This window comes from Entelurus aequoreus, linkage group LG03 (assembly GCF_033978785.1).
Source record: "Entelurus aequoreus isolate RoL-2023_Sb linkage group LG03, RoL_Eaeq_v1.1, whole genome shotgun sequence".
In the NCBI taxonomy this organism is placed as follows: Eukaryota; Metazoa; Chordata; class Actinopteri; order Syngnathiformes; family Syngnathidae; genus Entelurus; species Entelurus aequoreus.
In genome coordinates this window covers 79,489,373-79,503,199 of record NC_084733.1, presented here as the reverse complement: position 1 = coordinate 79,503,199, position 13,827 = coordinate 79,489,373, and the positions used below count along the sequence as shown (strand labels likewise).

Sequence of the window (13,827 nt, the reverse complement as noted above, 5' to 3'; positions counted from 1 at the left end):
AGCATCGGTGACGTCACAGGTGGGACTTAAGTCATTACATATTGCTGCTCTAACTCTCAGCCTATTGAAATGTCAAACTCTCTCTCTCTCTCTCTCTCTCTCTCCCTCTCAAGTGTGTGTGTGTGTACTCGTGCACGCCGTTCCTCCCCCCCTCCCCCCGCGAGCGTGCACGCGCGTGGCAGACTGTGAGCTGGTGAGTCTCCCCCTCCTCGTCGTCGTCAGACTCCAGCAGGCTTTTCCCGCGTAAAGAGCCTCGCGTCACCGCTCAGGTGGGCTACGCGCGCCAACCCTCCTCGGGGCCATCACTCCCCCCCCTCTCCTCCTCCTCCCCCGCCCTCGCCCCACCAAAGACATCCCCCCCCCCCCTCACCCCCCCGTCCGCCCTCTGCGCCCCGCCCTCGTCCTCTCATGCCCGCGGCTGCGGCTGCCGCTGCTGTGTCCGGGGGCGAGCATGGCGTGCATCGGGGACGCGGACCCCTTCACCGCGGCCATTCCCGCCACCAAAGTTGAACTCACCGTGTCGTGCAGGTGAGTCCGCCGCGCGTGCATGTTCCTACACTTGCGTGCCGGCGGTGTTGCTTTGGCGCCAAATTGTCATCATGTGGCAGCTGGCACGTGCACTGGCGCGCTGGCGTGGCGCCAACATGAATGTATAGTACGGTGTTTATTGCTGTGTACTATGCAAACATGACACGTGTACGATCGATGCATGTCCATCAAAAGTCCACTTTGGATCAGAGAGTGTACCTAATGAAGTGGCCGCTGACCGCTTATGTTGACGTTGGCACCAGAAGTGTGGTAGGATGTCCACTGGTGTACGTTGTGGTTGTCTACTGTCATGGGTTGTACAACACGTGTGTTCAAGCCAGCTTTTATATTGTGCTTTCATTTTTGAAATATTAAGTGATCATTTTGGTGTGTTCTTTTTAAATCACCCGGAAATTAGTTATTAGTTATTATATCAAAGTTATATGTCATAGATGTTAGTTATTTGTTATTATGTCATAGTTATTAGTTATTATATCATAGTTATTAGTTATTGTGTCATTGTTATTAGTTATTATGTTATAGTTATTAGTTATTATGTCATTGTTATTAGTTAGTATGTTATAGTAATTAGTTATTATGTCATTGTCATTAGTTAGTACATTATAGTTATTAGTTATTATGTCATTGTTATTAGTTATTGCGTTATAGTTATTATGTCATAGTTATTAGTTATGTCATTGTTATTAGTTATTATGTTATAGTTATTAGTTATTATGTCATTGTTATTAGTTATTATGTTATAGTTATTAGCTATTATGTTATAGTTATTAGTTACTATGTAATTGTTATTAGTTATTACGTTATTAGTTATTATGCCATTTAAATTAGTCATTAGTTTATAGTTATTATGTCATTGTTATTAGTTATTATATTATATTTATTAGTTATTATGTTATTGTTATGAGTTATTACGTTATAGTTATTAGGTATTATGTTATAGTTATTAGTTATGAAGTCATTGTTATTAGTTATTACATTATAGTTATTAGTTATTTTGTCATTGTTATTAGTTATTATGTCATTGTTATTTGTTATTACGTTATAGTTATTACTTATTATGTCATTTTTATTAGTTATTATGTTATAGTTATTAGTTATTATGTCATTATTAGTTATTATGTTACAGTTATTAGTTATTATGTCATTGTTATTAGTTATTATGTCATTATTAGTTATTACGTTATAGTTATTAGTTATTATGTCATTGTTATTAGTTATTACGTTATAGTTATTAGTTATTATGTCATTGTTATTAGTTATTATGTTATAGTTATTAGTTATTATGTTATTGTTATTAGTTTTTACATCATTGTTATTAGTTATTACATCATAGTTATTAGATATTAGTTATAACATATCTGTTATTAGTTATTTTATCTTAGTTATTAGTTATTCTATTATGGATATTAGTTATTACATCATATTTACATTTATATTTTTTATTAGTTTTTACATCATTGTTATTAGTTCTTAGATCATAGTTATTAGTTCTTACATCATAGTTATTAGTTATTATATCATAGTTATTAGTTATTATATCTTTGTTATTAGTTTTAACATCATTGTTATTAGTTATTACATCATAGTTATTAGTTATTATATCATTGTTATTAGTTTTAACATCATAGTTATTAGTTATTACATCTTAGTTATTAGTTATTATATTATGGACATTAATTATTACATCATAGTTATTAGTTTTTACAGAATTATTAATTTTTACATCATTTTTTATTAGTTTTTACATCATTGTTATTAGTTATTACATCATAGTTATTAGTTCTTACATCATAGTTATTAGTTATTATATCATTGTTATTAGTTTTAACATCATAGTTATTAGTTATTACATCATTGTTATTAGTTATTACATCTTAGTTATTAGTTATTATATTATGGACATTAGTTATTACATCATAGTTATTAGTTTTTACATCATTGTTATTAGTTTTTACATCATTATTAGTTTTTACATCATAGTTATTAGATATTAGTTATAACATATTTGTTATTAGTTATTTTATCTTAGTTATTAGTTATTCTATTATGGATATTAGTTATTACATCATAGTTATTAGTTTTTACATCATAGTTAGTAGTTATTGCATCATTTTTTATTAGTTTTTACATCGTTGTTATTAGTTAATGCATCATAGTTATTAGTTAATGCATCATAGTTATTAGTTCTTACATCATAGTTATTAGATCTTTCATCATAGTTATTCGTTATTATATTATGGATATTAGTTAATACATAATAGTTATTAGTTATTACATCATAGTTATTACATCATTGATATCGTCGTCGGCATCCTACGATGGTGTAGATCCAAAAAGGGGGGGTGTCTCACTGGGATGGTCCCTCCCACGGACGGAGATGGCCTCTGGCACCCGTTTCCTTCGCCAATCGGATGGGCTTAGAACCGGTTTCTGCTGGAGTGACCTCTCCAGTGGACCTCTCCAGTGGATCTACACGGCCTGGGCATGGAGCTATGGAGGGCAAGCTGTTGTCCAGGCAGCAAGCCCCACCCCCCCTCCCCCCCTCCCCCCTCTCCGCATGGCTGGTGGATCCAAGGGAGAGACGAGTGTCGATACAAGTTGGCACCAGCGACGCCGCAGGAGTTGCCGGAATGACGCTACAACGTCAAACCGCCTTCAGGACTCCGGCTCCTGATTTTCTGTCGGGGTTTACTCCCTTAGCCTTACCCTCGAGCGGGTTGACCGCAAGGCAGCGGTGGTTTGGGGATTGGAGATGTTATAATATAATATAATAGATATCAGTGTAGCAGCAACCAACAGTCAGTGAATATTGGATGGATGATTTTCATCAGCGTTAAAATAAACGCAAATATTTTTGAATTTTTTTTATTGTTTACTTTTTTCTTTTTCGTCCACTTCCCCTATTTTCTTCTTCTTCTATTCCTCCTACTCTTCCTCTTTTACACACTTTTTATTTATTTATTTTATTTTATTTATTTATTTCTTTTTCGTCCACTTCCCCTATTTTCTTCTTCTTCTATTCCTCCTACTCTTCCTCTTTTACACACTTTTTATTTATTTATTTTATTTTATTTATTTATTTCTTTTTCGTCCACTTCCCCTATTTTCTTCTTCTTCTATTCCTCCTACTCTTCCTCTTTTACACACTTTTTATTTATTTATTTTATTTTATTTATTTATTTCTTTTTCGTCCACTTCCCCTATTTTCTTCTTCTTCTATTCCTCCTCCTGTTCCTCTTTTACACACTTTTTATTTATTCTCCTTTTATCTGCCTTCCTATTTCTCTCCGTCTCACATTTCCTGCACATTTCCTCTTTCCTTCTTCTCCTTATTTCTTCTACACGTCTTCTTTCTCTCCTCCTCTCTCCGTCTTCTGACGTCTGCTCTCTTCTTTCTCCTTCTTCTCTTTCACCGTTTCATCCTTCGCTCCTCACTCCCCCTTGCAAGGGAACAAAGTGAGGATGTGACAAAGTCCTCCAAGCTGGGTGAGATAATGACTGCGAAGGCAGCGGAATATAATGACAGGTAAATATCATGTGGACTAAATCACCGCAGCTTTGATGTGCCACTCCTCTTTTCTTCCCTCCATCCTCCATCGTCATCTTCTTCACCGCGAAGAACGCTAAAACACGTACAAACGGGTCTACTAAACTCCTGAGCAGAGGCTTGCGTCTCTTTAGTGAGCAGAATAATAATCTGCTGATCACCAGAACACCAAATGTGTTTCTCTAGCACACACAGAGTGATTGATCAAGACTGGAACTGTTCTGCGGGAGCTGTTGCGTGTTCATGTTTAGTGCGACTGGAAAGGACGTGCCTTCTGACAGCTGTGCGAAAGGATGCTTGTCAACATATATAGACTATCGAAAATGAAAATATTGCACATATTGTCTATTCAGCAACATTATTTTATAATCTTAGAGCTGCCGCGTGACTCAATTGATGCGTTTTTGTGTCGCTCATTTCCTTAATATGGAGGAGCAATTGTTAACATATCTCGTACATGAAAAAATAATAATTCTTGCAATATGCATTTTCTCGCAACTGGAACATTCCAGCGCACACTCGCAGTTAGCGTTAGCGTCGTCCACGATGCTAAAAAAGAAAAGAAAAGTGGGTTAAATTGTAGATGCACTGCAGGACTGCTTGGTAAGTGTTCATTAAAAAAGTGGTACCTATTATATGTGCGTGCTGCATGTTTGAAAACATAACAAAACGCCAGTTAACATGAGTGATAGCATGAATGTGCAGTAAATGAGTGTCTCCATGGTGAAAAGCCCAATAGTACACGCAAAAACCTCCTTTAAATAAGGCGATCTGCAGCAGTTATCAGTTGTACACGCAGTCTTAGTAGATCACACGCGACACACCCACTATTACACACTATTTTTTAGTTTGCACACACTGTTTGGTTCTTAGTAGATCAGACCCTTTGTGCTGATGTCTGGAATGGACTTATGCAGTCTCTAAATTAAAGTGGAGTGGTAGTTTTTTTTATTTTGGTGACACCTAGTAATCACAATAATTCATGCAGTTGAGATCATGACGCAGTAAGTTGAATGGTGCGGACACATTTGTTACTGGATACTTTTCTACTATGCCTTGGAGACTTTGTATGTGTAAATAATGTGCAATTATAACTATTTGATACTTGTTTATATTGACTAATATCATGTTTTATTGTTAAATATGTTTAGCTTGAGTGCTATTGTGTGCTTAGCTGTTGTGTAGCTGCTAGCTCCTTGTAGCCTGTATAGCCTAGCATGTTTACCATTTGCAAATGACTTCTTGGACCTTTAGATGGCAACTGGCTGTGCAGCTTTGCACAGGACTGCTTGTATCGCACATGATATCACACGTTCTACATGTAAGCTGATATCTGATATTGGACCGATACCTGATATTGATATCCGTTTGGGAAAATTTTAATAGTAACATTAATGGAGTTTGTTGTTGGCCTATTTACACAAGCAATTAAAAAAAATATATATTTTTTTAAGTAATAACAAAAAATTATTTAAATAAAATACATTTGTGAAAATAGCCAGAAATATTGTTAATAATAAAATAACAAAACATTAACAAAAAAATTAACAAGTAAAATATTCAATAATTCGTAAAAATGGACAGAAATATTGTAAGTAATAAAATAATGATAAATTAAGAAACAAATAAACACATAATAAGAATTAATAAATTAGTGAAAATGGACAGAAATATTGTAATTTGTAAAATAATAAATTAAGAAAAAAATAAACAAATAATAAAATGATAAATACATTAGTGAAAATGGATAGTTATACTGTAATTAATAAAATAATAATAAATTAAGAACTAAATAACCAAATAATAAAATAATAAATACATTTGTGAAAATGGAGAGAAATATTGTAAGTAATGAAATAATAAAACAAAGTAAAAAAGGAATAAAACACAAAGCTATAATAAAATAATAAAAATTGACATAATTATTGCATGTAGTAAATTATATATTTAAAAAAAGAACTACAACAGTAAATAAATTATTAAAACAGGACAAAAATATTGTAAGTAATTCAACAATAAAAAAAGAAATGAGTAAAAATGGACGGAATCATTTTAAGTAATAAAAACAGCGCAGGATTTATGACAAACAATAAACGGGCTGAGCTGGAACTCTGTGGTCCACAAGGATTTGGTTTAGAGCTTTCAAATGCGTCAGAGTGAGACCTCCTTATTTGGAGAACATCTTGAGCAGCTTTCAAAGAGATTTGCTGAAAAAAAAAAAAGTCTGGGAGTTCATTTGTGTGCAGGGATTGTTCAGCTTCTTTACCACGTGTCAAGTCTTCTTTCTTTTCTCCTCCTTATGTTTCATTGGAACACCTTCCTCCTCTGCATGTGGAACCTCCACCGCACCTGTCATATACAAGGCCCAGATATGCTCCATCCATCCATCCATCCATTTTCTATCCACCACTTCATCCATCCATCCATCTATAAATTTTTCTATCCACCGCTTCATCCATCCATCCATTTTCTATCCACCACTTCATCCATCCATCCATCTATCCATTTTTCTATCCACCGCTTCATCCATCCATCCATTTTCTGTCCACCACTTCATCCATCCATCCATCTATCCATTTTTCTATCCACCGCTTCATCCATCCATCCATCCATTTTCTGTCCACCACTTCATCCATCCATCCATCTATCCATTTTTCTATCCACTGCTTCATCCATCCATCTTCTATCCACCACTTCATCCATCCATCCATCCATCCATCCATCCATCCATCCATCCATTTTCTATCCACCACTTCATCTATCCATCCATCCATTTTCTATCCACCACTTAATTAATCCATCCATTTTCTATCCACCACTTCATCCATCCATCCATCCATCCATCTATCCATTTTCTATCCACCGCTTCACCCATCCACCCATCCATCCATCCATCCATCCATCCATTTTCTATCCACCACTTCATCCATCCATCCATCCATCCATTTTCTATCCACCACTTCATGCATCCATCCATTTTCTATCCACCACTTCATCCATCCATCCATCTATCCATTTTTCTATCCACCGCTTCATCCATCCATCCATCCATCTTCCATCCACCACTTCATCCATCCATCCATTTTCTATCCACCACTTCATCCATCCATCCATCCATCCATCCATCCATCCATCCATCCATTTTCTATCCACCACTTCATCCATCCATCTATCCGTTCATCCATCCATCCATCCATTTTCTATCCACCACTTCATCCATCCATCCATCCATTTTCTATCCACCACTTCATCCATCCATCCATTTTCTATCCACCACTTCATCCATCCATCCATCCATCCATCCATCCATCCATTTTCTATCCACCACTTCATCCATCCATCTATTTTCTATCCACCACTTCATCCATCCATCCATTTTCTATCCACCACTTCATCCATCCATCCATCCATCCATCCATCCATTTTCTATCCACCACTTCATCCATCCATCATCCATCCTATTTCCATCCACCACTTCATCTATCCATCCGTCCATTAACCATCCACCACTTCATTCATCCATTCAATTTCTACCCACCACTTCATCTATGCCTCCATCCATTTTCTCTCCACCACTTCATCCATCCATCCATTTTATATCCACCACTTCATTCATCCATCCATTTTATATCCACCACTTCATTCATTCATTCGCATAATTTAATTTGGCCCACCACTTTAATTTAATTTGGCCCATCACTTTTTAAATGTGGCCCACCATATCATTAACGTGGCTCACCACAACATTTAATTTGGCAGACCAAATAAATGTATTTTGGCCCACCACTTTTTTAAACAGGCCCACCACTTCATTTATTGTGGCTGATCACGTCATTTAAACGAGCCCCCCTGGTAACCTCATTTAAATTGCCCACCACCCTATTCAATGTGGCCCACCACATCTTTAATGTGGCCCTCCAGGTCATTTAATTTGGCCCACCACATAATTTAAGGTGGCCTACCACATCATTTAAAGTGGCCCACCGTTTAATTTAAATTGGCCCACCACATCCTTTAAAGTAGCCCACCACTTCATATAATGTGGCCCACCACCTCATATAATGTGGCCTAAAACATCATTTAGTTTGGCCAACCATTCCATTTAAAGTGGCCCACCTGCTCATTTAATTTGGCCCACCATGTCATTTAAGATAGCCCACCAGGTCATTTAAATTGGCCCACCACATCATTTAATTTGGATGACCACGTCATTTAAAATGGCCCACGACATCCTTTAAAGTGGCCCACCACTTCATTTAAGGTGACCCACCACATAATTTAGTTTGGCCCACCATTTCATTTAATTTGGCCCACCAATTCATTTAATTTGGCCCACCAATTCATTTAATTTGGCCCAAAATGTAATTAACATTGGCCCACCACCTCATTTAATGTGGCCTAACTCATCATTTAATTTGGCTGACCACGTCATTTAAAATGGCCCACAACATCCTTTAATGTGGCCCACCACTTTATTTACACTGACCCACCACATAATTTTGTTTGGCCCACTATTTCATTTAAAGTGGCCCACCAACTCATTTAACTTGGCCCAAAATTAAATTTACATTGGCCCACTACCTCATTTAATTTTGGCCTACCTCATCATTAAATTTGGCTGACCAAGTCATTTAAATTGACCTACCACTTTATTTAATGCGGCCTACCTCATCATTTAATTTGGCTGACCACGTCACTTAAAATGGCCCATGGCATCCTTTAATGTGGCCCAACACTTCATTTAAGGTGACCCACCACATCATTTAGTTTGGCCCACCATTTCATATAAAGTGGCCCAAAACATAAATTCTCATGGCCCACCTCGTCATTTAATTTGGCCGACCACATCGTTCAATTTGGCCCACCGTGTAATTTCAGGTGGCCCTCTACATCATTTAAATTGGCCCACCACGTCATTTCAAATGGCCCACCAAATCATTTTATTTGGCCAAAAATTTCATTCATCATTTAACGAGGCCTACCTCATAATTTATTTTGGCTGACAATGTCATTTAAAATGACGCACCACATCCTTCAAAGTGGCCCACCACTTCTTTTAAGGTGGCCCACCAATTCATTTAAATTGGCCCCAAATTTAATTTACATTGGCCCACCTCATCATTTAATTTGGCTGACCAAGTCATTTAAAATGGCCCACCGCCTTCTTTAAATTGGCCCACCACTTCATTTATGTGGCCTACCTCATCATTTAATTTGGCTGACCACATCGTTCAATTTGGCCCACCGCATAATTTCATGTGGCCCTCCACATCATTTAAATTGGTCCACCACGTCATTTCATATGGCCCACCAATTCATTTTATTTGGCCCAAAAGTTCATTCATCATTTAACGAGGCCTACCTCATCGTTTAATTTGGCTGACCACATCATTTAAAATTGACGCACCACATCCTTTAAAGTGGCCCACCACTTCATTTAAGGTGACCCACCACATAATTTAGTTTGGCCCACCATTTCATTTAATTTGGCCCAGCAATTCATTTTAATTGGCCCAAAATGTAATTTACATTGGCCTACCACCTCATTTAAAGTGGCCTACCTCATCATTTAATTTGGCCGACCAAGTCATTTAAAATGGCCCACCACGTTCTTTAATTTGGCCCACCACTTCACTGAATGTGGCCTACCTCATCATTTAACTTGGCTGACCACGTCTTTAAAGTGACGCACCACATCCTTTAAAGTGGCCCACCACTTCATTTAACTGGCCCACCAGGTCATTTAGTTTGGCCCACCATTTCATTTAAATTGGCCCGAAACGTCATTTATTGTGGCCCACTGTGTCATATTATGTGAATCGCAACAACATTTAAAGTGGTTGGCCACCTCATTGAAGTGGCCTTAATGCTATTGCTAAATGTATTTGTATGTATAAAGTATATGTTCTCCACTTTAACGCCATGTGACCACACAGCAAGATGTGGTCGATGCCAATGGACCACATGTTGTTTACAGTTACACCCGGCCCTCTCAGGGCCACTCACATTGCCGTGTGGCCCTCAGTGAAAAGTGTGTATACGATGCATAATTATGTACGTCATATCCCTTCAATATTTATGACTTGTGGCGTCGTTTTCCAGGTGTTGATTTCGGTCCATTTACCCAGCATGCTTTGTGCCTGCTGCAGCTCTGTATGAAGTGTAGAAATGGTCATAGAGGCGAATGTTTACTCCTGTAAGAACGACAGGAAGACTTGTTTTCGTCTTCGCCGCTGGCAGAGTGGGCACCTCGGTCGCATAACCACCCCTCCCCCCCCCTGCGCCCCACGCGGCGTTCCCATGGGCAGGTGGGCGGTGTGATTGCGCCGTTTTTTTGCTTGGCGTGTGTGCGCGCTTGTGGACAAGAGTTGGTGCGGAGAAGAAGACGCCTTCTTCACAGCTTCCCGCGCACGCTCAAGCAGAAGGATTGACAGACTGTTGGGCTCTAACACACACACACACACACACACACACACACACACACACACACACACACACACACACACACACACACACACACACACACACACACACACACACACACACACACACACACACACACACTCTCCTACAATTAGTCGCGCGCTCAAATCGTGACAGGTCACGCGGCGAGATAGCCGTGACCTTTCGGGGGCCACAAAAGGTGGCGAGTGCGCGCCGTCGAAGAATTGACGCGTTGTGATGCGGCGCCATTGAGGCTGCCCGCCGACCCGCTGAGCGGTGTTCGACTTCCCGGGGGCCGGAGCGAAGGAAGAGACGGACGGGGAGATGCCGCGCCAAAACGCGGCCTGACACAGACTGCCTTTAATGTTCACTTTAGAGTAGTCAGTGTGCAGCTGCAGGTCTACAACCCACTGTAAATAAGTCAACACAGTCGAGTCATACCAAAGACTATAAAAATGGGACCCGTTACCTCCCTGCTTGGCACTCAGCATCAAGGGTTGGAATTGGGGGTTAAATCACCAAAAATGATTCCCGGGCGCGGCCACCGCTGCTGCTCACTGCTCCCCTCACCTCCCAAGGGGTGATCGAGGGTGATGGGTCAAATGCAGAGGATAATTTCGCCACACCTAGTGTGTGTGCGACAATCATTGGTACTGTAACTTTAAATACCTGCCAACACAAGTTATAATGGCGGTGGCACCACGAACCTTGGCTGCATGAGTGCTGCTAGCGCCGAAGGAACTGCGGTTCATAGAGGGAAACACTGTCTATATATCTATAAACACAAGTAAGTTGCAAAATACTTGTTCACAGTCAAACATGGTGGTGGCACCATAAAATTTGGCTGCACGAGTGCTGCTAGCACCAAAGGAGCTGCGGTTCATTAATTGACTGAGAGATTACTGTATTGTCTAATTACCTGCCAACACAAGTGAGTAGCAAAATGATGTTCACAGTCAAGCATGGCGGTGGTACCGTGAACTTTGGTTGCACGAGTGCTGCTAGCGCCGGAGGAGCTGTGGTTCACTTAGAGAAACATCACTGTCTAAATAAGAGCCAACACAAGTGACTTGCAAGGTAATTGACTGTAGTCATAATGACGGTGGTAGAACCATGAACCTTGGCTGCACGAGTGTTGCTAGCGCTGGAGAAGCTGTGGTTCATATAGGGAAATTTGACAATGACATTGGTTGCACGTTTAACCTTGGTTGCACGAGTGCTACGGTTCATCTAGGGAAACAATATTGTCTCAATACCTACTTACACGAGTGAGTAGCAAGATATTTGTTCACAGTAAAGCATGGCGGTGGTAACACCACGAACCTTGGCTGCATGAGTGCTGCTAGCGCCAAAGGAGCTGCGGTTCATAGAGGGAAACACTGTCTAAATATCTATAAACACAAGTAAGTTGCAAGATATTTGTTCACAGTCAAAACATGGTTGTGGCACCATAAAATTTGGCTGCACGAGTGTTGCTAGCACCAAAGGAGCTGCGGTTCATTAATTGACTGAGAGATTACTGTATTGTCTAATTACCTGCCAACACAAGTGAGTAGCAAAATGATGTTCACAGTCAAGCATGGCGGTGGTACCATGAACTTTGGTTGCACGAGTGCTGCTAGCGCCGGAGGAGCTGTGGTTCACTTAGAGAAACATCACTGTCTAAATAAGAGCCAACACAAGTGACTTGCAAGGTAATTGACTGCAGTCATAATGACGGTGGTAGAACCATGAACCTTGGCTGCACGAGTGTTGCTAGCGCTGGAGAAGCTGTGGTTCATATAGGGAAATTTGACAATGACATTGGTTGCACGTTTAACCTTGGTTGCACGAGTGCTACGGTTCATCTAGGGAAACAATATTGTCTCAATACCTACTTACACGAGTGAGTAGCAAGATATTTGTTCACAGTAAAGCATGGCGGTGGTAACACCACGAACCTTGGCTGCATGAGTGCTGCTAGCGCCGAAGGAGCTGCGGTTCATAGAGGGAAACACTGTCTAAATATCTATAAACACAAGTAAGTTGCAAGATATTTGTTCACAGTCAAACATGGTTGTGGCACCATAAAATTTGGCTGCACGAGTGTTGCTAGCACCAAAGGAGCTGCGGTTCATTAATTGACTGAGAGATTACTGTATTGTCTAATTACCTGCCAACACAAGTGAGTAGCAAAATTATGTTCACAGTCAAGCATGGCGGTGGTACCGTGAACTTTGGTTGCACGAGTGCTGCTAGCGCCGGAGGAGCTGTGGTTCACTTAGAGAAACATCACTGTCTAAATAAGAGCCAACACAAGTGACTAGCAAGGTAATTGACTACAGTCATAATGACGGTGGTAGAACCATGAACGTTGGCTGCACGAGTGCTGCTAGCGCTGGAGGAGCTGTGGTTCATATAAGGAAATTTAACAATGATGTTGGTAGCACAATCAACCTTGGTTGCACGAGTTCTACGGTTCACAAGTGAGTAGCAAAATATTTGTTCACAGTCAAGCTTGGCGGTGGTAACAGCATGGTTGCACGAGTGCTCCTAGCGCCGAAGGAGCTACGGTTCATAGAGGGAAACACTGTCTAAATATCTATAAACACAAGTAAGTTGCAAAATACTTGTTCACAGTCAAACATGGTGGTGGCACCATAAAATTTGGCTGCACGAGTGCTGCTAGCACCAAAGGAGCTGCGGTTCATTAATTGACTGAGAGATTACTGTATTGTCTAATTACCTGCCAACACAAGTGAGTAGCAAAATGATGTTCATAGTCAAGCATGGCGGTGGTACCGTGAACTTTGGTTGCACGAGTGCTGCTAGCGCCGGAGGAGCTGTGGTTCACTTAGAGAAACATCACTGTCTAAATAAGAGCCAACACAAGTGACTTGCAAGGTAATTGACTGCAGTCATAATGACGGTGGTAGAACCATGAACCTTGGCTGCACGAGTGTTGCTAGCGCTGGAGAAGCTGTGGTTCATATAGGGAAATTTGACAATGACATTGGTTGCACGTTTAACCTTGGTTGCACGAGTGCTACGGTTCATCTAGGGAAACAATATTGTCTCAATACCTACTTACACGAGTGAGTAGCAAGATATTTGTTCACAGTAAAGCATGGCGGTGGTAACACCACGAACCTTGGCTGCATGAGTGCTGCTAGCGCCAAAGGAGCTGCGGTTCATAGAGGGAAACACTGTCTAAATATCTATAAACACAAGTAAGTTGCAAGATATTTGTTCACAGTCAAAACATGGTTGTGGCACCATAAAATTTGGCTGCACGAGTGTTGCTAGCA

The 13,827-nt window shown here is 40.1% G+C and overlaps 1 protein-coding gene across 2 annotated transcripts in view; it reads left to right on the top strand.

Annotated features, from left to right (window-relative positions):
- Positions 1-451: 451 nt before the first annotated feature.
- The window catches only part of LOC133646925 (copine-8-like), a 141,638-nt gene continuing 128,262 nt past the window's right edge, over positions 452-13,827 (top strand). For both annotated transcript variants that reach the window (XR_009825385.1, XM_062042856.1), the window contains exon 1: positions 452-528. Coding sequence is in view for 1 of the 2 variants with exons in the window: in XM_062042856.1 (XP_061898840.1) it covers positions 452-528 (77 nt within the window). In the remaining variant the exon portion in view is untranslated. The remainder of the gene's footprint in view (positions 529-13,827) is intronic.